The sequence below is a fragment of the Balaenoptera acutorostrata genome, chromosome 7, assembly GCF_949987535.1.
Source record: "Balaenoptera acutorostrata chromosome 7, mBalAcu1.1, whole genome shotgun sequence".
NCBI lineage: Eukaryota > Metazoa > Chordata > Mammalia > Artiodactyla > Balaenopteridae > Balaenoptera > Balaenoptera acutorostrata.
Genome location: NC_080070.1, coordinates 108,295,420 through 108,321,132, shown reverse-complemented (window position 1 = coordinate 108,321,132; position 25,713 = coordinate 108,295,420). Strand labels below are relative to the sequence as shown.

Here is a 25,713-nt window from a genome sequence, read left to right as displayed (position 1 = left end):
TAACTGGTCATTTTGTGTTTTACCAGGCAATGCCAAACAGAGTCGTTGAGAGAAGAGGTCTTTGTCATTAATTCATTAATCAAATAGGCTAAGTCAAAACTTCCCCAAACTGGGGTGAAGGCAGGAGAGGAGAAGAAAAGGGGTGGAGGCCAGGCTGTGTGGGCAGGGGTCCTGGTGGACACCCCCTCCGTGTGCTTGGTGGCCTCACCTGTGAGGAGGAGAGTGTGGCAGCTCCGTGGCCCTGTTCACTGGTGCTGGGGTGTGTCTGTTTCTGGGGCACGGCTGCGTCTGTGAACCCTGAGTCCCACGGGCTTGGGGGCCTGAGACCAGTGCTCCGTGAACTCAGGCCACAGCAGTGACCACCCCATTGAGCTGTAGAGGGTCAAGAGAGGGTGGGGAGGTGGCAGCGCCTAAAAGGTGGACTGGTCCAGGGTTACTGGGAGGAAACCTCCACGAACTCCTGGGCCCTCGTGGGGTTGTTTTATCAGCCATTCCTGTCATTCCCCAGATCTGGAGGGGTCCTTACCGGCAGCCCTGTGCACCCCACATGCACCAAGGGCCCCCCTGGAGGTGAGCGTAGGGTCAGAGGGGCAGCCGCAGGTTTGAGGACCGCAGCCTCCTGGCCCCCGCCCTCTTGCTCAGCACGGCAGCCCCCGGCTCCCAGCAGGCTGGCTCTCTGTCTCTGCACAGCCTGTCTCCCAGCTCCGGGGGGTGGGTGGGGTGGGGCAGGGCGGGGTGCAGGGGCCTCTTGGTCTCCCACCCTGAGCCTAAGGCTGTGCTTTGTGCACAGTAGGTCTCTAATGAACATGATGAAGGGGTGGGGGGAGCAGAGCGCTTTCAACTCAAGAACTGAGCTGGAGGAGGGGACTGTTGGGAGGCGGTGGTCTGGGCCACCAGTAACTACAGATGGCAGGAGGAGGCTGGTGGGAGGGAGGCGTCCCAGAGGCCTTGCTGAGTCTTGAGTAGGACCCTGACAGAATAAGCCCTGCACCCTCTGGGGGCCATGCCCTAGCCTGGAAAGCACGCCGTGCTGTGGCAGTGTCACGGGTGCTATCGTGGGGTGGGCTGTGATGAGACCCTACCCCCGGCGTAGGACCTATTGCACTGGGGCTGGGGAAGGAAGCAGGAAAGGAGGAGGCCACTGGTGGGCTCCTGCTGTCACCATGCCCTACTGCACTGGAGGGTGATGCTGTCCCATTTTACAGTTGACAAAACTGAGGACTCGAGAGGATAGTCATTTTTATTCACATCACCTCCTTTTTGCCTATTAGTCAGTGTGGGAGCCCGCCCTAGGGTCGTGGGCATGACCAAACACAGGATGGGGACCCTGGACAGCTGAGTTGGACAGCAGTCTGTATCACACAGGCTCAGAGCCCGGGGAGGACACTGCACGTCACGCAGGCCACTTCGGGTGCACTCGGGGCAAAGTGAGCAGCAGACTGAGGGAGGCAGGCTTCGTGGGGACCAGAGAGTGGGGTGCCCCTGGCTCCCCCGGGGGGATGTGGTTGCTTGTTTGAATAATTCCTTGCTGGCAGGGGACCGAGACCACCACTTGGGGATAGGTCTGCTTTGCTCCTGGTCTGCCTGGGAGGAGGGCCACTTGGCTGGGTGAGCGGGCTGGGGAGCCTACAGCTAGGCCATTCGGGCCCTCCCGGTTTCACCGGACATCAGGGCAGCACATCACACAGGGCCTCAGTTTCAGGCCTTACATCATGAAATGCCGCGTCTGTTTCAAAGCTGAGCTGTGCCCCGTGTTGGGTGATGATGGCTCTGAGCCTGAAAAGGACGACTCTTCCCGTGGAGGAGCAGCTGAAAGGCCACAGGGACCGCAGAGTGAGGGCTCTGGGGACCACGTGGCCAGCTAACAGCCCAGAGGCCTCAGCGCTGCGGTGTGGGGAGCGGCAGGTCGCTGGCCCAGCTCCCATGCACCTGGCGGCTTGTCGTGCCCCTCGAGAGCCCTTTCTTTGTCCCAACGAGGCAGTGGCAGCTGCAGGACCCACACAGGTGCCCTCCCTGGGCTGTGTGGCTGCCGGGTGACGTTGGTGTGATCATTGCTGGTTGCGTGCCGCCTTTTAAAAAACAAAACACATACAAGAAGCTACCATGGGAGCCGCTCTTTTCATAATCATGGCTTTGCCAGTGCCCGCCAGGGGCTGAAACGTGACTAGACCTTCCTGGGGACCCCAGTGCTGGATGCAGAGCAGGATGGGATGCCCCCAGGGCCCTAGATGCTCCCTGGGTGAGCAGGCTGGGGTCAAGCATGTTAGCCTGTTGAAGGCTTGAGAAGCCCCGGGAGAGAGACCATAGGATGGCTGAGGCCTCCACGCCAGCCCCCCTGGCTGGTGGCCCAGCTCCGATGCCCTACCCCGCGGCCTTCCTGTGCCCCGTCCTCCATCTGAAAGTTGGAGGCGATGTTAATAACAGCCCTACTTCGCGGGGAGCCCTGGGCAGGTTGTGGGGCCTGTGAAGAGCCCATGAGCAAGCAGCAGAGGCTAATCCGAGGCGACCCGCAGACACTCTCGTGCTGTGGAGCAGGGGAACGACCAGCATCTCAGGGCAACGCTCCCCCGTGACCTTCCTCCAGCTCCTCAACCGGCTTGCACCCCTTGACAGTGACCGGATGGTCAGGCCCTGCTGCAGGACCCTGCACTGCCCCTGGGGTGTCGCTCCCACATGTGCCAGCCCCGTGAGCCCTGTCAGGAGGCCAGAGCCACCAAGGCCCCGGCTTGGTGACGTCCTTCCCGGAAGTCCTGTCTTCCCCTGCAGTCTGTCCATTCTGCACCCAGAAAGGGGATGAAGCTGAGGTCGGAGCCTCCAGGGTCAGCAGGTGCTGGTGCTTACACTTGAACTGGCCTCTGTCTGCCCTGGTTCACCCACCCCCAGGCCTGCTCACCCCCTTCCTGGGACCCTGAGGGCAGGACTGTAGGCGGTAGGGCGAGGTGCGCAGGCTGGAGGGTGCCGTGGGCTCTGTTGTGGACTCCGCTGGGTGCTGTGAATGTCCAGGATGTTCTATCAGAGTCTGACTCAGCAGCTTGGAACCACAAGAGCTTCCGGCCCGTGTTCCCGTGCTCTGTTCCTCTGGACTCTGAAAACTTTGGGACACGTTGAGTTAAGGAGTTGATGCTGGACGGTGAATAGCATGAGCCCGCATGAAGTGGGATGTGGATATCCGTGAGCCTCCGAAGATTCTAGAAAGCTCTCTGTGCCATCCGATGGTGTAGGCGGTGGAGACGGGTGGGAAGGAGAGGAGGGAACCCCGAATGATGCATCCCGGGGCCCAGTGGCGCGGGTCACCTGGGGACAACGGGTCCTTGCCCTTGTCCAACGCAGCCGCGGACCCCCACCTCCCTTTGGAAGAATAGAAGCCCCTGGAGAGGAGACAACTGCTGGGGTCCTGAGTGTCGTGTTGGACGGAGGCTGGAGAAGGGAAGCAAGAAAAGCAGCGAGGATGACAGGCCAGGTGCCCAGCTCTGTGGGCAGGCAGCGGGGAGGGGCCGGCAGCTGGGGTTTCCTCTCTTCCGTGGCCTCTCCCGGGAACACCCCCCAACCCTTTTGACACACGGGAAACAGACTCAGAGAACAAGGCTTGGTCCCGTTCAGGGCCCTGTGTCCAGTGTCCCCGTGGCCACCGAGCCCGGCCCATGGGCGAGCCTGCCACGCCCCGGCTTGGCGATGTTGGTTTGGGTTCACTGCTGGTTCAGCCTGGATGGAACAGGAGCCTGGGAAGCCCCCCACCCCGTGGAGCCAACAGCTGGACAGCCAGGATGGGACGTGGGAGCTGCCCCCGGCCCTGCAGGCTACGGCTGTCCTCGGACCTCGTGAGGTGGGCAGCGTGGGAATCTGACCTCCCCCCCCGGGGGAGGGGCGGCACTGTCTCTGCTGGTGCAGGACCCCTGGCTTTGGTCACACCCACCCGGGTGAGGACAGGCGAGGCAGCCAAGGGCAGGGGCTGCTGCCTGAACTCCCCGCGGCCGCCGTCCTCCAGCCGCACCCGCACCCGCATGCTGCATGTTCAGGCAGGTGATTCTGTAGACATGTCACCCTCGGGGGCCTGGCAACATGCACACTCCCACACCCCACAGCCTGAGGGCCGGCCGGCCCTGTCCACCCCTTCCCTGTGGGCATCCTTCTCCCCTGGGGCCTTGGCCACAAGAGAATGGATGGTGACCCCGGGGCGGGGGCCTGACCCCAACCTGACGCTCAGATCCCTGCTGACTCGGTGTCCAGGAGCTGCTGAGTTTGGCGGAGTGTCCTGGGCAGCAGCCACGGTGGCCCACGATCTCCAGCCGGTTCCCTGACATGTCCCAGCCTCCCATGTCCCAGGCCAGGACCCCAGCAGAGCCCTCTGCCATCCCCTCGTCCCCAGCTCTCCCTGGCCAGGTCGTCCTCCAGCCAGGGTGGGCAGGGGGGGAGCTGCAGAAGCCCGCGGAGACCCTTGTGCAGGTGGGGTCTCCCCAGTGAACACAGCCCGCCCGGCCCCAGGGGCTAGGGGGGGTCCAGTAGGCATCGGGGAGGAGAGAGTGTCCCTGAACCCCTCCATGTGCCAGGCGGTGTGGGCTTTCCACGCGGGGTTTCATGTTCGGTCCAGCCTGACCTGTCCTTACTGCTGACTTCCCGGGACGTGGCCGCACTTGTCCTAGGCCGAGCCCCGGGGAGGGGGAGGCAGCCCCTCCTCACGGCCGGGCCTCCTGTCTTCCCCCCGCCGCCCCGTCCTTCCTCTTGCCCGTGCCCGGCGCCTCGCGGGTGTCCTTCTGCCGGTGACAGCACTGCTGCTGCTCCTGGCAGCGGGCGAGGGGCCAGGCGCCCACCCACGTCCCTCCTGTTGCCCTTCTGCTGGCTCCTCTCACCCCCCAACCGCCCCGCTCTGCTGTGAGTCACCCACAGCCGGGGAGCAGGTGGCGGCTGGGAGGGCGGCTGTCACTGGGGGGCTGTGAGGGAGGCCCCCAGCCTCGGGCGCAGTCCTGGCCTCAGGACTCTGAGCTCCTCTGGGTGCCTGTTTCTCGACCGTGTGCCCCACCCTGCAGGGTGCAGCAGGGCCCGCGATCATCCTCTCCCACCTCCAAGGGCTGCATCTCCCCCCCTGCCCTCAGCAGCTACCTCTTCGTTCTTGACTCAGCTCGGGCTGCCCCCACCTGGGGGACCCTGCCTGGGAGGACCTGCCCTGTTGATGAGTTAGTTCGGGGCGGGGAAGAGCCAGTTTGAGTCTCTCTCTGCCGTTCCACAGGGAGTTATTGAAGTCGAAGTTAATGCTTACAGTGAGTGGACAGCGCCCCCCTGTGGTCACGGTTGGCAGTGCCTGTCTCTTCCTGCCCCTTGGGGTCCCCTGATCTTCCCCTTGGGGTCCCCTTCGCGGTGGTGGGTGCCAGCCACGGCACAGTGACAGCCCCAAGTGGGCCCCTCCCTGCCTCCTAGGGGTTCCTGGGGGCCCCTGGGGTCTGGGAACTGCCATCCTGTGTGGGGTGTGCACCCAGTGTGAGGCGTGCAGGGCTGCACGGGGTCACCTCCCTTCCCGGGTCACCCAGCGCCACCCCTCGGGGACCCCCAGAGTGCAGGGTGGGCCTGCACAGAGATCAAGGCAGAATCACCCAGAAGCTTCCAGGCCCCGCGTTGCTGGGGCACGGGCTACAGAGCTGAGGGTATGGAGTCTCAGGGGCTGTGACAGGAGCTCAGGCGGGTGACAGCTGGTGATGGCAGGTCCAGTGTAGCTGGTGTCTTTCAGTAAAGTGCTTTTTGTTTTGTTTGATAAGCGCTTTTATAGAGTATAAGTGAATGCTGTGTTTTATCGGTGGGGTGTTTCTCTGCTAGGAGAAATAAATAGCTTGTTTCTGCCTCTGCCGACCCCCTCGCGGGAGCAGGTGTAAGTGTCGCGTGCACGTCAGGTTGCCCCAGACGCAACAAGACAGTCGCTTGTTGGCTACAGGCCCGCAGGCACTTAGGCTGGTCTCCATGTGGGGTGCGGATCCGTAAGGCCCCCGAGCATTTAAGAGATGGCTGAGCTCAGGAGTTCCCTAGAGCTTCACCTCAGAGGGGGTGTGAGAACCGAGTCTGTGCCCCCATGAATGGCAAGCTCCTCCAAAACCCCACTCCGGTGTCCCCCGTTGAGTCTCCTTCAGGCAGCACCATCCCCCACACCCCGAGTCTGCTGTCCTCAGGGCTCATGGCACTGCTGCACCTGCTCCTTGGGACCCAGGACTGGTGTCCCCTGGGTCCCCAGGACACGGTCAGTGCTAGCCTTGGGTCCGTGGCGGGGAGGAGGGCGGAGAGGTCTCGCCGTGACAGGGTGGGGTTCTGGAGGCTGGCGGGGAGCTTAGCTTGTGCCCTCATTCCCTGGCTCCCCGTTTTTCCATGTCCTATTTCAGAGGTCACCCTCAGACCCCAGAGGCAGGGCACGTGAGGGGTGATGCAGGGACCGACCCTAGAAAAGGGGGCCCAGCGCCCTCTGGGGACAGGATGCGTGGGGGTGTCAGTGGGGTGGATTCTCGGGGCTCACTTGTCCTTGCTTTCAAACCTGCACAGGCGTGGCACACGTTCCGAGACACGTACCAATGTTCCATAACAAAACGCCAGCCGACGTGGTAGCAGGGCCACGAGCAGCAGGTGCCTGGGCCTCAGGGCAACTCCGGGCACCTGGACCCTCAGGGCACCAGGCCACAGCCCTGGGAGGGCCCTTTCGAGCCTCTTGGCTGGGCTCAAGGCACCGTGGCCTCCACAGCCCTGGCAGGTGCCTGGTTGGCCCCTCCTGGGGTCACCCGCTGCCTGCGCATCACTGCAGTGGGGACGGCAGGGTCTGGCTGCTCAGGAAGACTCTTGGGACCCCCCTCAGGAGGGGGTACCGGGCTGGGTTGCCCGGGGTGCTGATGGGTCCTGGGTGGGATGGGCAGCCTTTTGACTGCGTTCTCTCCACGGGCCTGCTTGGTGGTCACTGCCGTGGTCTTCTGAGTCCAGGCAGGTCCCTGGGGCCAGGGCCCCGGGAAGGAGGGAGGCTGGCAGGGATGAGCGGGTGTGGCAGTTCTGAGAGGTCACAGAGCTTGCTCAGGGCTGCTGGCCGGTCCCACGTCCTGCTGCCCGCCGGGGGACGCGGTGGGGTGGAGGTGTCCTCCCAGGTTCCCACTGGTGGTGTAGAGCCAAGACACACTTCTTGCCAACCGGACTGGGTTAAATTAAACCCACCATGTCTATGGTGGGTTTTATGATGTTCCTTTGGACATTCAGAGATGATGCCTCAACTTTGTAGAAAAAAAATCATAGGATGCGGGCAGAGTTAGGATGCTGGGTTCTTCCTTCCATGGCCACGTGCCGGGCCCGAGATGGACCTCCTGGGCCGGAGAAGGGCAGCCTCCTCCTCCAGCCCCTTCTTGTGGCTTCTGGTTCTCATCTGAGGTCATGGAATATCAGCTTAGATTTTTAATTCCAGGGCAAATGTTACCAAAGCGGGTTTTATGACACACCCTCATCATATTTAACCAGTGGCTTTGTGCTCTCTGGAGACAGGATCAAACTTCTAAAAAAAAACCAATATTTTTCCCTATGATAAAAGTAACACAAGATTGTTGTCCAAGTTGGGGAAAAAAATATAAAGAATAAAAGTTACCCGTAATTCTGCCACCCAGAGTGAAGCAATTACTATCTTGATGTGATGTACACACTTGGACTCTTACCAGCTTGGACCACGTGTTGTGATGCAGAGTTTCAGAGCTGCTCTCTGGCTGAGTACTGCTGGGCCCAATACGGAAAGGGGACAGCCGGGAGCGTCAGTGACCTGCCTGGCCATGGGGTGGACACCAGCACCTGGGCTGGGCAGCCTGGTGTCTCTTCTTTTTATTTCTTTTAACATCTTTATTGGAGTGTAATTGCTTTGCAATGTTGTGTTAGTTTCCGCTGTATAACAAAGTGAATCAGTCATATGCATACGTATATCCCCATATCTCTTCCCTCTTGAGTCTCCCTCCCTCCCACCCTCCCTATCCCACCCCTCTAGGTGGTCACAAAGCACCGAGCTGATCTCCCTGTGCTATGTGGCTGCTTCCCACTAGCTATCTATTTTACATTTGGTAGTGTATATATGTCCATGCTACTCTCTCAATTCGTCCCAGCTTACCCTTCCCCCTCCCCGTGTCCTCAAGTCCATTCTCTATGTCTGCGTCTTTATTCCTGTCCTGCCCCTAGGTTCTTCAGAACCATTTTTATTTTTAGATTCCATATATATGTGTTAGCATACAGTATTTGTTTTTCTCTTTCTGACTTACTTCACTCTGTATGACAGACTCTAGGTTCATCCACCTCACTACAAATAGTTCAATTTTGTTTCTTTTTATGGCTGAGTAATGGTGTCTCTTGTTGACCCCAAACAAATAATTTATCCCCCAAAACATGCCTCGGAGTAGGTCCAGATTTTTTGGATAAGGCTCTCTGTCCTTGGTGACAAGATTCAGTAAAAAGATATAGTTGTTTGTTATCTGCTTCCCAAAGATGGAGTCCCACATGGATTTTTATCCTGGTTTTTATTTATGACTGCAATCAGGCAGTTTTTCCAGAGAAAACTACCCCTGCTTCCACCGCCTTATAGCCTCCTGTCTCTCTCTGACCTCAGCCTTGCTCTGGCCCCATCCGCATGCGGGTAAGCTGCTCAGGTACCATTCACATCAGGAGGAATCCTCTCTGACATTATGGGGACAGGAACAAAATTGGAATGTAGACTGTGGGTTAGATTGAGTATCGTATCTGCACTGGATTTAGCGAGTGGGGTAACTGCCCTGAGATTATGTAAGAGAACGTCCTTGTGCTTACGAAACACACTGAGTGTTACCTGGTAAAAGGACACTAAATGCGGGGCTTACTTTCACATGCTTCAGAGGAGGTAAGTGTATGTATAGGAAGGACAGAGATTATATAGAAATGCGGTCCAATAGTACTTTGTACTATTCTTGCAACTTTAAGTTTGAAAAATGTTCAGAATAATAAATGTAAAAAAAAAAAACACTATGAAAGAACAAAACAACCCACAAACCCACCACCGTGCACATCCAGCCCTCCTAATGCCACCCTGCGAGCGAGCTGCGGTCCTGGATGTTGCGAGAACCATTCACCTGCTTTCTTCTAGAGTGGGCCTCACATATATGGAAAGCCATCTGCCCCCCACCTGGTTATGCTTAGTGTTGCCTGTTTTTGAGCTTCATGCAGACGGAAAAGTGAAAGCCACCCCGCTTGTGTTCTTTTGCGGCCGCTTTCCACTTATCCCTCCTAATGGTGACTCTTGGGCTGCATCTTGCCTGCTGATGCTGTAGCTGCCCCGCCCCCCTTCCCCCCCCCCGCCCCCACCCCCCACCCCCCCCCGCCAGGATGGGCCACAAGAGTGCTTGCTGCGTTGGGTGTGGAGGTGAAGGTGCAAGGGTCTGTCCCGAACGCCCAGCCCCTGCCCTGCGGTTCTGCCAGAGCCCTCCGAGGGCCAAGGGGCCTGGCAAGACAGATGGGAGCCGGGTGGGCAGCTCAGGAAGGTGTTAGTATCTCCGGGAGGCTTGAGTGCCCATCCTGAGAGGAGGGAGAGCCAGCTGGATGCCCCAGGTGTTCCCAGAGAGATTCCTGTCTACAGGCATGACTTTCCCGTTCAGGAGAGGCACATGTGTGTTTACAGGTATGTCCGTGTTCAGGACTGTCCTGATTCTCCCAGCCTCTGTCACGTGGCCCAGGGAGAGCTGACCACACACTAGCCAGCAGGCTCCCTTCCTGCAGGAGGACCTGTTGGTGGCTGGGTCCTTTCCCCCCAGGCAGAGGCAGGGATGGGCTGGCAGGTCTGAGGAGGCCTACCGAGTGGCTTTACTGCTTCTGAGGACATTTTGTAATTAGCACATTAATTGTGTCCGGCTAGTGAGGGCTGTCAGGAGTTCCCTGGTGAATCAGGCGGTCCTGTGGTCTTGTCTGGTGTATTAATGTCCTCCCCAGGCCCCTGCAGTGAAGGGCTCAGTGCAAGCAGGGGCGGGGGGGTCCCAGGCCCCGGGCACCCCCTCCCCAGCCACTTCCCGCCCTGGAGCAGCTGCCATCCTGAATCCCCACCTTTCTTCACTGTCCGGCCACCCGTGTGCCCAGCGCCGTGCGTGTCGGCCTCCATGTGAATGAAGCGCGGTTTGGGTCTTCCTCTGTGAGCAACTTTTTCCACACGGCCTCATGTTGGGAGGTTGGGGTGATGTGCACACGTTGATGGGTGTATTCTTTTGTGTGATTTATTTCTGCCTTCTCCGCTCAGTGGAAATGTGTTTTTTTCAGTTTTTTACTGTGACAATCTCCATCAGCTTTTAAAATCCTCCTGGCACCTCTGTTTGAAAGATAAAATTTCTGGCTGATAAGTCGCTCGGTCCTTGGGGGGACCGGCCTCTGGAACTGAGGTCCTGTGCCTCTCGGGGATGGGAGGAGGGACACAGGGCTGGAGGGAGGAAGGGCAGTTTCGGGATACCTGGGGTGACTTCTCTCTGAGGCTTCGACTCTTCTTCCTGCTGACGTTGCAATGAACACCAGGGCCCGGCAAAATTCAGGCCTGTGTTTTGTAGGTTTGTGCGTGGGGGTAGGGGTCAGGTCGAGCATCCTTTGCCCGGATGTCCAGCCAGAGGCCAGCCCAGGCCCCTGCTGACCCGCACGCTGGTTGGACGCCCCCAGCGGGCCGACAGCACTGCTCTGCCAGCCCCTCAACCGCCTCTGAAGAACAAATTAGGCCTCAGCAGAAAGCTCTGCAGAGTCTGGAATTAGGCCAAATTAGTGAAGGATTAAATTGGTGCTGTCCGTTCTGTTGCTGATAGATGACATCTTCTCTTCCTGAATCACCTGGGGAAACTTTGGGCCCCGAGTGAGCCCCACTCCCGTCTCCCGTGGACCTCTCATTCCAGGCACTGGGCAGCCTCTTCCAGCCCAGCGCTGCCAGCCAGGGGTCGGGGTGGGGGTGGGGGGCACAACGTGACGTGTCCCCTGGGCAGGCAGCGGTCACCCGGGTGGACGCTGAGGGAGGTGGTGGCCAGGTCCTCCTGGCCGTGAGTCTCGTGGTTGGCAGTCTGTCCAGCATGCAGTCGAGGGGCACGGGGTGTCACTGGCTGCAGGGCCACGAGGTGATGCCATGTCCCTTTTTGTCCCCAGATCACCAGAAGCTGGAGAGAGAGGCTCGAATCTGCCGTCTTCTGAAGCATTCCAACATCGGTGAGTAGCCCTCGGGGTAGGGGTCCCAGCTCTCCCGTACAGCCAGCAGGGGGACCCCAAAGGCGTTCCTTTCCTTCCCCATTGAAGTATCCCACCCTCAGGCCCCTGGAAACATCTCCTCCTCCTGACCCGGAGGGATTCCTGCAGGGACTTTGGGGCAACCCTCTGGGGGAGGTCAAGGCCGGGCTCCTCCTGGACGGGTCCCTGCCCACCACTCTATAAGTCTGATCCATGATTCTGGTGAAAACACACAGGGGCCTCACGTTCCGTGGCTTCAGAAAAGCCACAAGATGGCCTGATTACAGAGAAAAAAGTTTGGAAACCGAAGACCACACCAGGCACAGCCCCAGGCCTGAGGTCTGAGGTCTGATTCTGGAGAACCTCTGCCGTCCCCCCAGCCCGGGGCCCCTGGAACTGCCGTCTGGGTCGGGGATCAGCTGCCCCTTGGGGGCACGTGGAGCCCCAGGAGCCCGGGTCTTGGCCTCAGGGAGTGTGGGTGCCCTGCCCACGGTAGGTCGCTTCCTTCTGAAACCCCAGACTGGGTAGAGATTCAGTCCAGACACAATCGTAGGAGCTGCTGGGACCCCAGACCCCGGAAGCTGGTGCAGATCTCCCGGGGCCTGTCAGCCTCCGCCTGCCCCGCTCAGCCGTGAGCGGCCCCTGTCCGCGCAGCACAGCTGCCTGTCTTCTCCACCTCTGGTCCCTTTAGGGACTCCTGAGGAGCCCAGGACCCAGCCCTTGGCCACACCGGGAAGCAGCCGGGTGGCACGGGGGGAGGGTGGGCCCGCGTTCTCAGAGGCCCCCAGGGAGCTCGTCAGGGTGGACTCCCGGGCCCTCTGGCCGCGTTCTGACTCAGTTGTGCCGGGGTGGCGCCCAGGACTCTGTCTCAAAGGGATGCCAGGCTGTGCTCAGGAGCCCCGTCCGTGCCGCTCCCAGACCAGGGCCTCGGCCGCGGGACCAGGAGGGCCGCAGGGGGGCTCGGGGTCCTCGGAGCTGGTTGTGGGAGCTGCTGCCTCCGTGGCTGTGGCCCCTCCAGGCCGCTGGCTCTTGTGCAGCTGGCCCAGCCCGGGCGCGAGGTGCAGGGCAAGGCAGACCTCCCGTTCCTAGGCGGGCCCCTCGGTGTCGGCCCCCGGGCTGCTGCCGCCCTCGTGCCTGGGCCCATACTCTTTCTAATCACGGATTCTCAAGGCTGAGACTGTTGGAATCGCGGCGTGCAGATTCCTGACCTGCCCCCGGGAAAGCCTGGCTCGGAGGCCTAGAGCGGGCCCAGGAATCGGAATCTGAGCCAGCCTGGTGGGTGATTCTGAGGTGGGTGTCCACAGGGACCCCAGCCCCCTCTTCACTGGGCTGGGGCACGTTTGGCAAAAGGGCTGTTGCCCCTCTGCCCGTCCAGGTCCAGACGCCCGAGGACCCTCTCTCCTGGTGCTCCTGGCTGATGCCATCTCACCGCCAGCTCTATCCACACTCCTTCTCATGCCAGCTTCCTCCCCTGTGTCCGCTGAGCGCCGATCAAGTGTGGGTCCCCCATTCTGAGTGATTTTCAGGAATCCCCTTACTAGGGAGAAGACCCAGGTGTTCTTGGGTTGGTGTCTGGGGACAGTTCTTCAACAAGAAGCCTCCCTGCCCTGCCTGCATACCCCGTGTGGTTCTGGGTGGGTTCTGAGTGGTCCCTGAAGTCCGCGTAGGGGGTTTATTCTAGAACACAGGGGAGGCAGAGCTGAGACTGTGGGGTTCAGCTGAACATTGTCTGTAGACTCAGGAGGGGCTCTCTGAGGAGTGAGTAGAGGGGGAGACTTCTGGGGGAGGTGAGGGGAGCCCCTTGCTCCGTGGCCTGTGTCTACCCAGCCCCATCTCTGAACGGAAGTGCTCCCAGCCCCGCACCCCCGGGAGAGGAAGCAGGACCACGTTCAGATAGAGGCGGGGGAGGGGCTCTGGGAGGGGCTCCCCTTCCTGTCCTGGCTCACTCGGGAAGCAGTTGTGCTCAGGCCGTGGGCACGGGAGGAGCCCCAGTTTGCCCGTCTGGAAGGTGTAGATGCTGCCGCCTTCCTCACAGGGACCCCCCTGCGAGGAGCCGAGAGGGTTCCCCTGGGGAGCCGGGCGGGAGCTGTGAAAGCCCCCCTTTCCGAGGCAGTGTGCTGAGGTTCAGAGCTCAGAGACCTGGATTCGGGCCCCGCCTCTCCCCTCAAAAGCCACGGCAGCCACTGAGCTGCTTTGAGGCACAGTCTCCTTGTTTGTGGACTAGGCGTGCTTCACAAGTGCGTCAGTCGTCCAGGCTTGGCAACTAATTACCCCAAAACTCAACCAACAAGCGTTGATTTTCTCTGTTTCTGTGGGTTCAAGAGCAGTTCAGCTGGGTGATTGTGGGGGGCTGCCACATAATTTGTGGGATCGGTGCAAAATGAAAATGTGGGGACTTTTCTCAAAAATTATTATGAATTTCAAAACAGCAACAGCAGGGCAGGGCCCTCTGGAGCCTGGGGCCTGGGGCAGCTACACAGGTGGCCTGGCTATGAGCTGGCCCTGCCCAGGGCTCCAGAGACACAGAGAGACAGAGACAGACGGAAAGAAAAAGAGAGACAGAGAGAGGCAGAGACAGAGATTGAGACAGACAGAGACAGAGAGACAGACAGAGATGGAGAGGGAAGGAGAACAAGGAACACAGTGCTTTTTCTTCCCCAAATTGTGGTAAAATATACATAACAGTATTTATCAGTTTAACTATTTTTAAGTGTATAGTTCAGTGACATTAAGTCTATTCACAATGTTATGTAACCATCGCCCTCATCTGTACTCAAAACTTTTTCATCACCCCCAGGGGAAACTCTGCATCCATTAAACACTAACCACCCCCCCGCCGCCCCCAGCGCCTGACACCCACCATTCTACTTTCTGTCTCTATGAATTTGACACCCTGGGAACCTCACTGATGTCGGGACCATACAGTATTTGTCTTTTGGGAACGGGCTTATTTCACTGAGCCTAATGTTCTCAAGGTTCATCCGTGTTGTAGCAGGTGTCAGAATTTCCTTCCTTTTTAAGGCTGAATAATATTCCACTGTGTGTATATTCCACATTGCGTGTATCTCTTCATCCATCAGTGGAACTTGGCCTGTTAGCTATCGTGACTAATGCCGCCATGAACATGGGTGTCCAAGTCTCTGCTTTCAGTCCTTTGGGGGTATACCTCGCAGTGGATTCTTGGACCATATGGTGGTTCTCTGTTTAACTTTTGAAGTTATGATCCAGTCTGGGAGGGGTCACGCTGTCACCCTGCCTTATTCTGTTTGTTTGAAGGCCACACACGAGAGTGAAGGAGCCAAGCTCCCCTCTTAAAGGGGCCCATCAGAGGGTGTGAGTGCTTCTCACGATCAGCACGGTGGCACATGCTGGCTGCTGGCTGCCGGCCGGGCTGTAGCACTAGGAGCTGGTGCCCGGGGTCAGACCCCGGGTGGAAGCTCCCCTCCCAGGGGCTTTAGTTTCTGTTCAGAGACCAGGGGGCACCTGGGCAGAGGAGACAGGTGTGGGCCGGCCTTGGCAGTGCCCTGTGTGGGCCCCTCCCGGGAAGCAGGCCCGGGCGTCTGGGGACGGGCATGACCCGCAAGGGCCCTGCTGTGGGCCATGCCCTTCACAGACACGTCTGTGCTGTAGTCGACTGTCCATGAGGTTGGCTCCCTCCACCTGGGATCTCAGGAATCCCCTCGTCAGCGCATATTTACGGACACCTACCCCGTGCCAGCGGGAGACTCGGCTGAGGGCAAGGCTATGTCCTCCCTCACCTCACTGGTGGGCTGTAGCCGCCTCAAGAGGTTGCTGCTCAGCACGTGAGGGTGTCCCAAACTTCCCACACTGCCCCCAGGGACTGTGGGTGACAGAGATTAAGCAGAGCCCGTGGCAGGCAGAATCTTCCACAGCCTTGTTAGAATGGGCCCCATGGGGCGGTGAGCAGAGCCCATCGGCCTTGACTCAGCAGGCAGCCCTCAGCCTTCCTCCAGCCTCCTCTCTTCCTCCCTCCGGCCTTCCCTCAGCCTCCCATCACCCCTCAGCCTCCCCCAGCAGCACCCCAGACTTATGGACCCCTGAGGCTCCCCTGGGGAAGGGAGATTCCCCTGCATGGGAGGAGAGAAAGGCCCCCCGGGGGCGGGTCCCTCTGGGGCGCTGTCTGCAGGGCTGGCGGGGTGGTGGAGGGTGGACCCCTCCCCTCCATGCCGCCCCTCCACCCCGGGCCTTTCTTTGCTTGGAGTTCCAGGGGAGGCTGCTTGGAGGGGCCGATGTGCTGGGCCCCCCGCAGAAAGGAGTCAGCATGGGGAGAGCTTTTGGTCCCTCAGGGATTTTGCAGGAGGGGCCTCGAGGAGGTCGCAGTGAGCCGGGGGTCTGCTGTGTGTTACGGAGATGCAGACCCGCCCGGGTGGAGTCGGGGTCCGGGCGGACCTGGGTGGGGTGAGGCTGGACGCCGCGCCCTTGAGCAGAGATCACAGCGAGCAATGGGAGGGGGAGATGGTGAAAGAAGCAGACGTGTGAGACGAGGCGCTCCCGGAGGCACCCATGCCGCTTCTCCTTGGCAACCAGATGCCCTGACTGCTTGCGGCAGGGGCCTGCCCCCCGGGCGCCAGGCCGTGGCCCGAGGTCAGGGGCCACTGCAGCCAGATTGGGGCTCCTGGTGTGAGGACACTGCTGGCGGGGCCCTTGGGAAGCCCGGAGCTGGGAGAGGGAGGATGCTGGCAGCCAAGCTGGGAGCTAGGGCAGCCTCGAGGGCGTGAGGAAGGGGCTGTGGGCCCCGGGAGAAGCTCTGCTCTTCACCCTTCTGGTGCTGGTGGCCCCATCCCTCGTGGCGGGGGGGAGTGAGGCCTAAGGAGCAGAGGGGCGGAGCGGGCCGAGGCTGGTGGAGCAGCAGCTCTGTGGGGGCTCCGAGCCCCCGTCCACACTGCCGCTTTGGCCTTGTGCGAGCTGTGTGACCCTCAGCCAGTAACTTACCCTCTCTGTGCACCAGCTTCCGCACCCGTAACCTCTCGGGATGAGCACACTGCGGGCTCCTGACACAGAAGGCAGGATCCGTCACGTGGGGGGCAGTGTCCAAATGAGCCGTTCCTAGAAATACCGGCTGTTTAGTGCCGGGCGCGTCTCCACCTCAAGGAAAAGGAGGCACTGGGCTTGTGTTCTTTGTGCTGACGTCCACTTCGCTGTTCCCTCATCCATTCGTTCACCAACCCCTAGTCAGCGCGACCCTGGCCGGGCCCTGGTTCCAGGCTCAGGGAGGTGAAGAAAACGGGCTAAAGCAGAGAGGGCGCGCGTGGCTTGGCGCCATCCTACCGACCGTGCCGGTTCTGGAACGGGGCTCAGGGTCTGACCTTGGGAAGTGATGCCGCGCTGGGCCCTGGGCAGGTGGTCCTCCGCCCGGGGGTCCCTGCCCCTCAGCCTGGCCCGAGAGGTTGGCTATGGCGCCCTCCGCACTCCTCTCCCGTGAAGTCCCTGGACGGCTCCTTTCCAGACCTGGCGGTGTGGGCCTTCGTCCCTGCCCCCCTAGCCCCGCCCCTGCTGCGTTTGGGAGCAGGGGACCCGGCGGGGGCTGAGAGGGGTCAGGGTCTCCCTCGGGCAGAGGAAAGGAAATGAAAGGCCACACCCCGGAGGCCCTTGGGTGCTGGCCTGGGGCCGGCCGGCCTGCAGGGCCCACGGCTCACCCCTCGGGCTCTGCCTGCAGCACCCACCCGGGCCCTCCCCAGCCCGTGCTGTGGGAAGCCCCAGGCCCTTGGGGGGGGGTGGGCCCTCTTTGGAGCGCTTGTGCTACTGGCCATGGGACGGGACTGGTCGGAGGCGGGCTGGGCGGCGTGGGTAGGCCCCGGGCTGCTGCCCACGCTCACGGCCTCTCCCGTCCCCACAGTGCGTCTCCACGACAGCATCTCCGAGGAAGGCTTCCACTACCTGGTCTTCGATCTGTAAGTGCCGGAGCCCAGGGACTTGTGCTCTCATCTGCTCCCAGCGTTGGGCCGGGCTGGGACCCTTGGTCTCCCCAAACCCTGCGGGCAGTCCTCCGACTCCTGGTAGCCTCGCCCCCAGCTGCGTGGGCCAGCCTCCCTCGGCTCTGCTCTTAGCTGGTTGGCTTTGCGCTGGCGCACTGGAGTCCCAGGGGGATGGGACTGCCCAGCTGGTCCCCTCCCCCCCCACAGAACACCTGCTGGAGGCTGGGGTGGAGGGGAGGGAGGGAGGGGAGGAGCCCCAGAGGAACGGGCCCTCGGTCTTCCTTCCCCCTCCTTCCCCTGGCTGGGGCCCACCGGCTGGCGTGAGCATTTGCGTGTGTGCATGTGTGTGTAAGAGTGCCTCTGGGTTTATGATTGCGTGGATGCATTTGTGTATGTTGATGAATGGGCATGTGTGTGTGTGATTTGTGGGGGCGTGTACGTGTGTACACACGTGCACGTGATTTGTGGAAGGGTGTGCACAAGACTGCCTGTGTGTTATGAGTGCATGTGTGCGTGTGTGTGTTTATGAGCTTGCATGTGTGGGTTTCAGTGTGTGCACGTATGTGAGCGTGATTGTATGAACACATGTATGTGTGTGGTTTGTGTGCATGGGTGTATGTGTGGTGTGTGTATGTGTGTGAACATGTGTATGAGTTGGTGTGGACATGTACATGTGTGTGTGCATGTCCATGAGTGCATGTGTGCACACACATGTGGCTTGTGGGTGTGCATGTGCACGCATATGTGCGTGTCTGTGTACACGTGCATATGATTTATGGGGTGTACGCATGCATGTGTGTACACATGTACATATGAGACTTGTGGGAGTGGATACACGTGGGTATGTGTGTGCATGTGTGTGCACACATGCATGCGTGTGTGGCGCTAAGTGAGAGTGTCTGGGGCCTCTGCTGCCTCTCACTTCCTGATGGATTTAGAAGCGGTGATCTCATCCCCTCACTTCCCGACAGCTCCGGCTGAGTGGTGCTATATTTAGCTGTCCGTGAGTCAGCACAGCTTGGGACCCTGGGGTGGGCAGGGGTTGTAGCTTCGGGGTGGCTCTGTGTGCCCTCCATGAAGCCCAGCCTGGGGGCTGTGGCCATGGGGGCAGGACGTGTCTCCATGGGAAGCTCCTCCCTCAAACGACAAAAGCCTCGGCCTCTATGGCCAGGAGAGGCCTGCAGGGGCTGGGCCACCTCTTGGTTCCCCGTGTCCCACAAGACACCACTTCAAGTCACCAGCCAGGTGACCAGGGCTGACCTGTGACACAGCTACCGCTGCTGGGCCGAGGCTGTGCCCGGAAACGTCTGTCCCCTGGCCCCTGTGGAGGTGGCAGGCTTGCTGTCACCCCCGTGGGCCCCCAGACCCACCCGGTTCCACCAGCCTCTGTTCCAGGAAATACAGAGGCCCCCCGGGCTGGAGGGTGGCCATGTCTGGGCCCCTGGTGGCCGACAGGCGGGCAGGTGTGTGTGATTCAGGAGTGGACAAGGTGGGAGAGAATGGTGTGCGCGTGTGTGTGTGTACATGTGTGCACACTCGTGCATGTAAGTGCGTGCACGTGTGTGAGAGGGTCTTGAATCCGCTGCCCCCCACAACAGGCAGGCGTGGGGAGAGGCTCTGCGCGGGGCTGGCGAGAGGAAACTGGCTGGGGTTTTTGGAGAGGGTGGCGAGGAGGGAGGACCTGGGCCTTGCACATCCTCCCCCCAAACCTCTGTGGCCCCCAGGCCTGTTGAAACTCCCGCTCTGCAGCATGCAGGACAGCCCTAGGCCTCAGGCAGCTGTTTGCCGGGGGGCGGGCAGGGAAGGCCTGCGCGGGGGGCTGCTGAGGGAGGGGGAGGAGTGGAGGCGTGGAGATGCCCCCCACCCTGCACACGGCCCTCCTGTGCCACTCTGCATCCCTTCTGCGACTCTGTAGCCCCAGAACTGGGGAGACGTTTCTGGCCTGGGCTGGCATCACCTTCAGGAAGCCCCAGGCCCTTTGGCGGTGTGGGGGCTCTGTGGATTTGGAGATTGCCAGGTTTCCCCACTCCCCATGCCTCAGAATGTCACGTGGCCTTGGGGACCAGGCCTGGGAACAGAGGAGAGGGCTCTCCCAGGGGCTGTGGCTGCAGCCCAGAACTAGCCATGCTGTCTGGCCGGAGCCTGAGGAAAGGGAGGACGTTGGCCTCCAGACCAGGCCCTTCCCGGCCAGCTCGAGACGCCAGCCCCCTGCAACCAACTCCCTGACCTACAGCTCTGGACCACAAGGCCCCAGGTGCACAGACTGGAGCCTCCTGTGGATGCAAGGACCCAGAGGGCCTGTCCCCGGCCCCAGGTGGAGCCTCCTGCTACAGCCCCGAGCAATACCTGTGGCCTTTCCCCCTCTGCCCTATGCTTGGACGCAGGGTCTGCAGAGCCTGACCTGTGAGCTCTGTGTGCAGAGAGCAACAGTGAGTCCCGCTCGCTTGGGCTGGACGTAGAGCCCCATCCTGCTCCACACACACACGTGTGCACGCAGACACATGAGGCTCTGCTCCCTCGGGCAGTCACCTGCTCTAGTCTGAGCCGCCTCAGGTGGCAGAGTGGGACCCTAAAAGCTCCCCCAAGTCCCAGGCTTGTTGGGAGGCTGACAGGATCTGAGGGCCAGCATCTAGCCTCGAGTGGGAGCATGCCAACACCCAACGCATCCTCGTTTTTGTGTTTCTCTAACACTGAGAGAGAGCCCGCCCACGCCAGGGCCACTGTTCAGCAGGGCCCATGCCCGTGGTCGCTGAGTGCTGGGCACAAAATGAAGCCAACCCAAGCCCCAACTTCGAGAGCTAATGGGAACTGAGATGCAATCGGAGAGATCATAGTGCATGAGGCCAGCGCAGCTGCAGGTGGAAGGAGGGTGTGGCTGCAGAGGGAGTGTCCCTCGGTGTCCCCACAGGACACAGGAGGGAGACTCTGGACCACACAGGGGTACAGAAGCCCTAGATGGAGACTTCCGGTGGACTCAGAGCTTGCCGGGTGGAGTGAAGGGCTTGGGCGGACCCAGGGATGGCTCCTCCCTGCTCCCCGTGTATCCGTCCCTCACCCCTGCTTTTCACCTTGCTGTCCGCGCCCACGTTTCCCAGCCCAGGGGATCTAGTCATTTTGACAAGCGACACGTGGCAAGAGGGTGTATGGACAGAGGTCCCACTCTCCTTCTGGAAATGGGGCTTTGAACACCTCGTGACCTTGCCCACCAGGGAGGCCAGATCCAGGCACCGTCTCTTCTGGCCCCTCTGCTCTGTGGGCCGCATCTCTGGCCTTGGGGGGTTTGGCAAGGGAAAACCAGATTTTCTCAGGCCTGGAATTAGTCACAGGGCCTGGGTAACAGTGAAGAGGCCTGGCTCAGACTCCTGGGCTGCCTGAGCCCAAACTCTGGGAAAGTCCCTGAGATCATCGAAACTCAGTTTTCTGAGCTTAAGAGTACCAGTGTCATGGAGGGGGCGTGAAGGCTAAAATGTGAAGTACCGCCCTCTGTGAGTAAGCACTTGGTAAGCTGTCAGTCCCGGGTGATGCTGGAGACGGGGCGGAGGTGGTGGTGGTGATGGTGAGGATGGTGGTATTGATGGCTGTGGAGGTGAAGACGGTGGTGCTGGCGGCGGTGATGACGAGCAGGAGGTGGTGGAGACGGTGACGGTGGAGGTGGTGATGGAGGTGACAGGGCGACCTCTGTGTGCTTTTCCCACAGGGTCACTGGTGGGGAGCTCTTTGAGGACATCGTGGCGAGAGAGTACTACAGTGAGGCCGACGCCAGGTGGGTGCAGAGCCCTCACACCGTCCTGGCCCCTCTTCTCCTGCCTGGCCTCCCCTCTCTAAGCCTGGCTCCTGCCCCTCTGGCCCACATCTGCTCTCATGCACGTTGTCCCTGACGTGGCCCCGGCCGATGGTCAGCTGGGCAGAAGTGTCAGGCTGCCCGCCTGGCGGACGCCCTGGCCAGCCCTGCTGGGAGCCCTCTGGGCAGGTCCAAGGAGCGGGGCGGGCGGCTCGTGTGTCCTGAGTCGGGGAGGGCCCAGGCCTGCCCCGTCTCCCCCGGGGTGGGTGGGAACTGGCCCACAGAGGGGCCCTCCTTGGGGTGGCCGGTGGGGGGAGAGCAGACAGCGTGGTGGCGGGCGTCCTCCTGCCCTTCCCTTGGACTTGGGCAGCCCTCATGGTGGTCGAAGGGGACCGACCTTCTCAGAGATACCGTCTGCAGTGCGGCTGCTGGGAGATAGCAGGGCCCTTCCCCCCAGAAGGGTAGGCCCCCCGTGACCTGCTCTGGCCCGTGCTGTTGGCCAGATGCCACCCCGACCCGTGACAGGGATGTCACTACTGACAGCGCGTCTCAGCTTGGAGATGGCTGCGGGCCACCAATCCCGGCCCACCCAGCCTGGCCCGCCCGGCTCCCAAGGAGACACGCGTTTAAAAGAAAAAGAAAAAAGGCCGACAGCGGCCCTCTCTAGGCGGTGGAGTTACGGATGCTTTTTAATTTTTTAATCTTCTTCGTCTATTTTAAAATTTTTCTTTAATGAATATGTATTCCTTTTCTAATCAAGAAAATGAACGTTATTTTAAAAAGTAGCTTTTTGTGACTTGCTTCTGCACCCCCAGGCAACCTTGCCTGTCGGTGACAGCCTGGGTCCCCGTGAGAATATGTGAGTGGGTCCCTGGTGTCACCCGGGCGCCCACAGAGCTGGGCAGCAGGAGGCTGGGGGCCTGGCGGGCGCTGGGGTGGGGCGTTGGAGCCGGGGTGAGCTGGGGCGTCGCCCGAGGGTGCACGGGCACTGGCTGCTTTTCTGAGGCTCCTTGAGGAAGGGCTTTCATTTTGCACAACAGCCTGGGAACGACCTGTTCCCTTCGAGAGCAGGAAGACTCCGTTTTTATTTCCTACTTACAAGAAAAGTAGAAAGTAGAGCAGAGGCACCTCCTCCTGCTCTGAGATGCTCGGGCGAGAATGTCCCAAGTATGCGTGCCTGCCTGCTGGGTGGAGCCAGAGCCCCAGACCCGGGCCGTCCTGACATCTGTCAGGGCAGGACAGGAGAGGAGGTCCCCAGTGGCTGCCCCCAGGTCGGGCCCCAGGGCCCGCAGCCAGGGCAGCGCCGGGACCAGGAGGGCTGCCTTCCAGCGGTACCGGGGCGCCTCGGGGGGCCGCGCTTGCCTTCACTGTCCTCTTCCCACCCCGCCTGGAGCATCCTGCCCCGGCTCCTCGGTTCTCAGCACCCACCGCTGGGCACGGCCCAGGGCCTGGCAGCCTCCTGCGCTCTGTGGTTGGTGGTCTCCCTGGAGGGGGACGTGGCCCACAGCAGAGCCCCGCTCTTGGCTGGGAGCCCGCAGTGCCTGCCCCTTCCCCATGTGCCCGACGGCCACACTCCCTCCCCTGCCACGACCCCCACGCATGCCCCGGCCCCCCAACACCTGTGTCCTCGGAGCTCCTCCCTTGCCCACTCTCACCTCCTACCTGCCTCCAACCTCGTCTTCTCCGATGCCCACTTCTGCCCCCGCCCCCCCCCCCCAATTCTGTGGCTCCCTCCTGCCTGCCCGGATGGCCGGCATCCTGACCTTGCTGCCTGGGCCTCCCTTGGGGAGGCTCTCCTGGCGTTTGGGGCCCCACCCACAAATGCCTAGTTTCCTCTCATAGACTCCACCTTGCTCATAGCCAGACTGCCACGGGGGCGAGAGGGAACGAGGGACACTCTCGGGGATCCCTTCCAGCTGGCCTCACTCATTAAACCCGCACCTCAGGCTGCCCTTTTTCCCGGGAGTCCTGGACCCTGGAAGCGTGCTTTTGACCTTTGTGTTGGTGCTTAGCCTTCGGGCAGGAGGGCCTGAGAGAGCGTTGTGGACGCCCACGTGGGTGGGTCTTCCACGGGCATCGACAGGAGCTGTGGCAGATGGGGTGAAGGCTTTCTCCCGCCCTGGGAGGGTGTGCCCCCAGGACCCCCAGTGAAAGGGGCCTGGGCTCTGCTGAGGCTGGAGCCCTAGACGCCCGGCCATGGTGCTGGGCACCTTCCTGGCCAGGGTGTAGGCCCGGCCCCCGCCAAGTGCCCGGGGCCGTGCTGCTCAAAGCGGAGCGAGTGATGAATTTCCAACGTGTCACATCTCTAGAGGAAGAGGAAGCAAGGCAGGAGTTGCTTTTCTGAACCTTTTTCTAACCAAGAAGGCTGGAGATTGCTCTGAGGAAGAAGTGGGATCTTTATTTTGGAGTTTGTGGGGAAAAGGAGGGGTCTTTTTCAAACCTGGGAAAGCAAAGTTCAGAATATTTAGAGCCCATTTTTAAAAACCCTGAAAAGCAATATGGCTCATGAGGGATGCTTATGGGGGCCCATGAGAAGGCTGGCTGTCCCAGGGAGGAGGGAGGGGGAGGGGAGGGGGAGGGGAGTGGGAGGAGGGGGGAGGGGAGTGGGCGGGGAGTTGGAGGGGGAGGAGGAGGGGGGGGAGGAGCACATCTGAGGTGACAGCCGAGCCCAGAGCCCTGAGAATAACGTCCAGGACCCGGCCAGCATCTGGAATGCTGCTTGGGAACAATTCTGACCACAAAAGTGACTTTCTAAGTTGTTCAGAACATGGAAAAAGGCCCCACGAGGAAGATGGTATGATGTAAATGGTAGGCAGAAGGGAGGCAGGACCTCATGACTGGCCAGGCAGCCTCATGTCCTCCAAGGCCGTGGTCTCAGCCGGGAGACCAGGGCGAGAGCAGGGTGAGGAGGGCCCCGGGAGCGGTCCCCAGAGGTCCCTGGAGGGTGGGCTAGCTGGAATGGGCCGCTCTCCAGGCAGGTGCGTGTCCCGTCCACCTGCAGGCCGCAGAGGCCACACCTCTCCATCAGGGCGGCCACGAAGCGCCCTGAGCAGGGCCTGCGGGATGGGCGGACAGGGGCTGCATCGGAGCTGCAGGGCTGGACTTCAGCCAGCGGGCTGAGTTCTGTGATGCTCGGGGAGAGACGCTGGCTCAGCAGGAGCAGTCACCCCATCTCTGGCGCTGGTTTGGGGCCCTGCATCCCCAAGAGGAGGCGCGGGGGAGGGCAGAGGGCACAGCCCACCCCCATCTGAGCCAACGTATCAACCGGTGCTGCGGCCGATGGATCCCTGGGTCCAAGAGACGTTTGGGGGAACACGTTCCTACAAGGCTGGGCCTGAGGACACAATCGAGAGGAAAGAACCGACATGTCCCTGTGGTCATGGAGGCCACAGTCCGGAGCAGAGACGGACGCTGCCCAGACGCCCACACAGAGCGCAGGGCCGCCGCGTGACTGCAGTGGGGACAACGTGGGTGCCTCACGCTCGCTCAACACGGAGGAGAGTCCAGAGAGCGTCCTGGGGTTGAGAGCGGAGGCAAGCTTACAAGGGTGGAGGAAGAAGAGGGGCTCGACCCAAAGCTCAAGACTTGCAGGGGTCTCAGCAGGCCTGAGCTTGGAGCCAGATCATTCCAGGGCTTTCGGGGAGTGGCCAGTGGCCCAGGAGATGCCAGCCTGTGGGCTGTGAGGGCTGCTGATGCGCTGGAGGGAGGGCCGGGGTACCACAGGGATGGCAGGGCACACGGCACACGGCTGGGACGCGTGTCCCCCAGGACAGAACGAGGGTCTGGCTGCAGCGGCACAGGCGGGGGCTGGTCTGCCCCAGGGTGTCTGAGCGCCTGTATGGGGTTGGGTGCTGCAGCGTGCGGGTGGTCCAGGGGCTCGAGGCTGAGCTCCATGAGGATGCAGTGATGCCCCCAGCATGCCTCCCCAGGGCTCTGGGTTTGCCAGGGAGCCGCAGATTCCCGGGGACTGGGAAAGCCAGCGTACCCTGCCCCGGGCCCTGGCTCAGTGGCCTCAGCTACAAGTGCTGGGCCTTTATCTGGCCTCTGTCTCCACCCAGCGGCCTGTCCTGACCTTAGAAGAGCTTCCCTGACCTCACGGCTGAGCTCTGCCCACGAGGAGGGAAGCCCCTGGGTGGGTCAGCCTGGGTGGCGGGAGGGGTGCTGAGCCCTTGTCTGCAGTCATGGGAGGGCTGGTGGTGGCTGAGTGTGGAGCTGGGGATGCAAGGATGGGGGTGAGGACCACAAAGGATTGTTCCTGGCAGATGAGGATGTTGTGGGAGGGGCAGGAGTGGGGAGGGAGGCACTGGGAGCAGGTCGGGCAGGAGAGCTCAGGGCGTGGGGTGGGGGTGGGCTTTCCAGCCCCTAGAGGCACCTAAGGGCAGGGGGTGCTGGGGGACTGTCGCCCACAGGTTTGGGCCCGGCTCCTCTTGACCCCTGCAAACCTCAGGAATCCATCATCAGGATTCTGAGGTCTAGGTTTCTGCAAGGGGGAAACTCAGGTTTACTTTTCTATGCAGCAGATGGTCTCCAGCTGTGGCCAGAGGTATTTGAGGAAGAGGCCTGGTCCCCTATCCCTTCTCTGAGTTTGCTGTTAGGAAAACGAAGCCCACCCCTCCAGCTGACCTTCAGTCACCCCACAGGGTCCAGCCATGGCAGGAAGGGTCCTGAGGGAATCTGCCTGTGCATCCCTCGTCCCCACCCAGAGGGGCTGTGGCTGAGACCCCAGGGGGTGAGCTCCAAGGAGCCTGTGGCCCTCCTGTCTCCCGTGGCTGGTAACGCTGCAGGGCTGCTGTGGGAGCC

General features: G+C 61.1%; 1 protein-coding gene across 13 annotated transcripts in view; it reads left to right on the top strand.

Moving 5' to 3' along the window:
• Positions 1-25,713, top strand: part of CAMK2B (calcium/calmodulin dependent protein kinase II beta) — a 93,705-nt gene that overhangs the window by 41,191 nt on the left and 26,801 nt on the right. For all 13 annotated transcript variants that reach the window (XM_057550019.1, XM_057550014.1, XM_057550016.1 and 10 more), the window contains exons 3-5: positions 11,119-11,178; positions 17,054-17,108; positions 20,830-20,895. In XM_057550019.1, the coding sequence (XP_057406002.1) occupies positions 11,119-11,178; positions 17,054-17,108; positions 20,830-20,895 (181 nt within the window). The remainder of the gene's footprint in view (positions 1-11,118; positions 11,179-17,053; positions 17,109-20,829; positions 20,896-25,713) is intronic.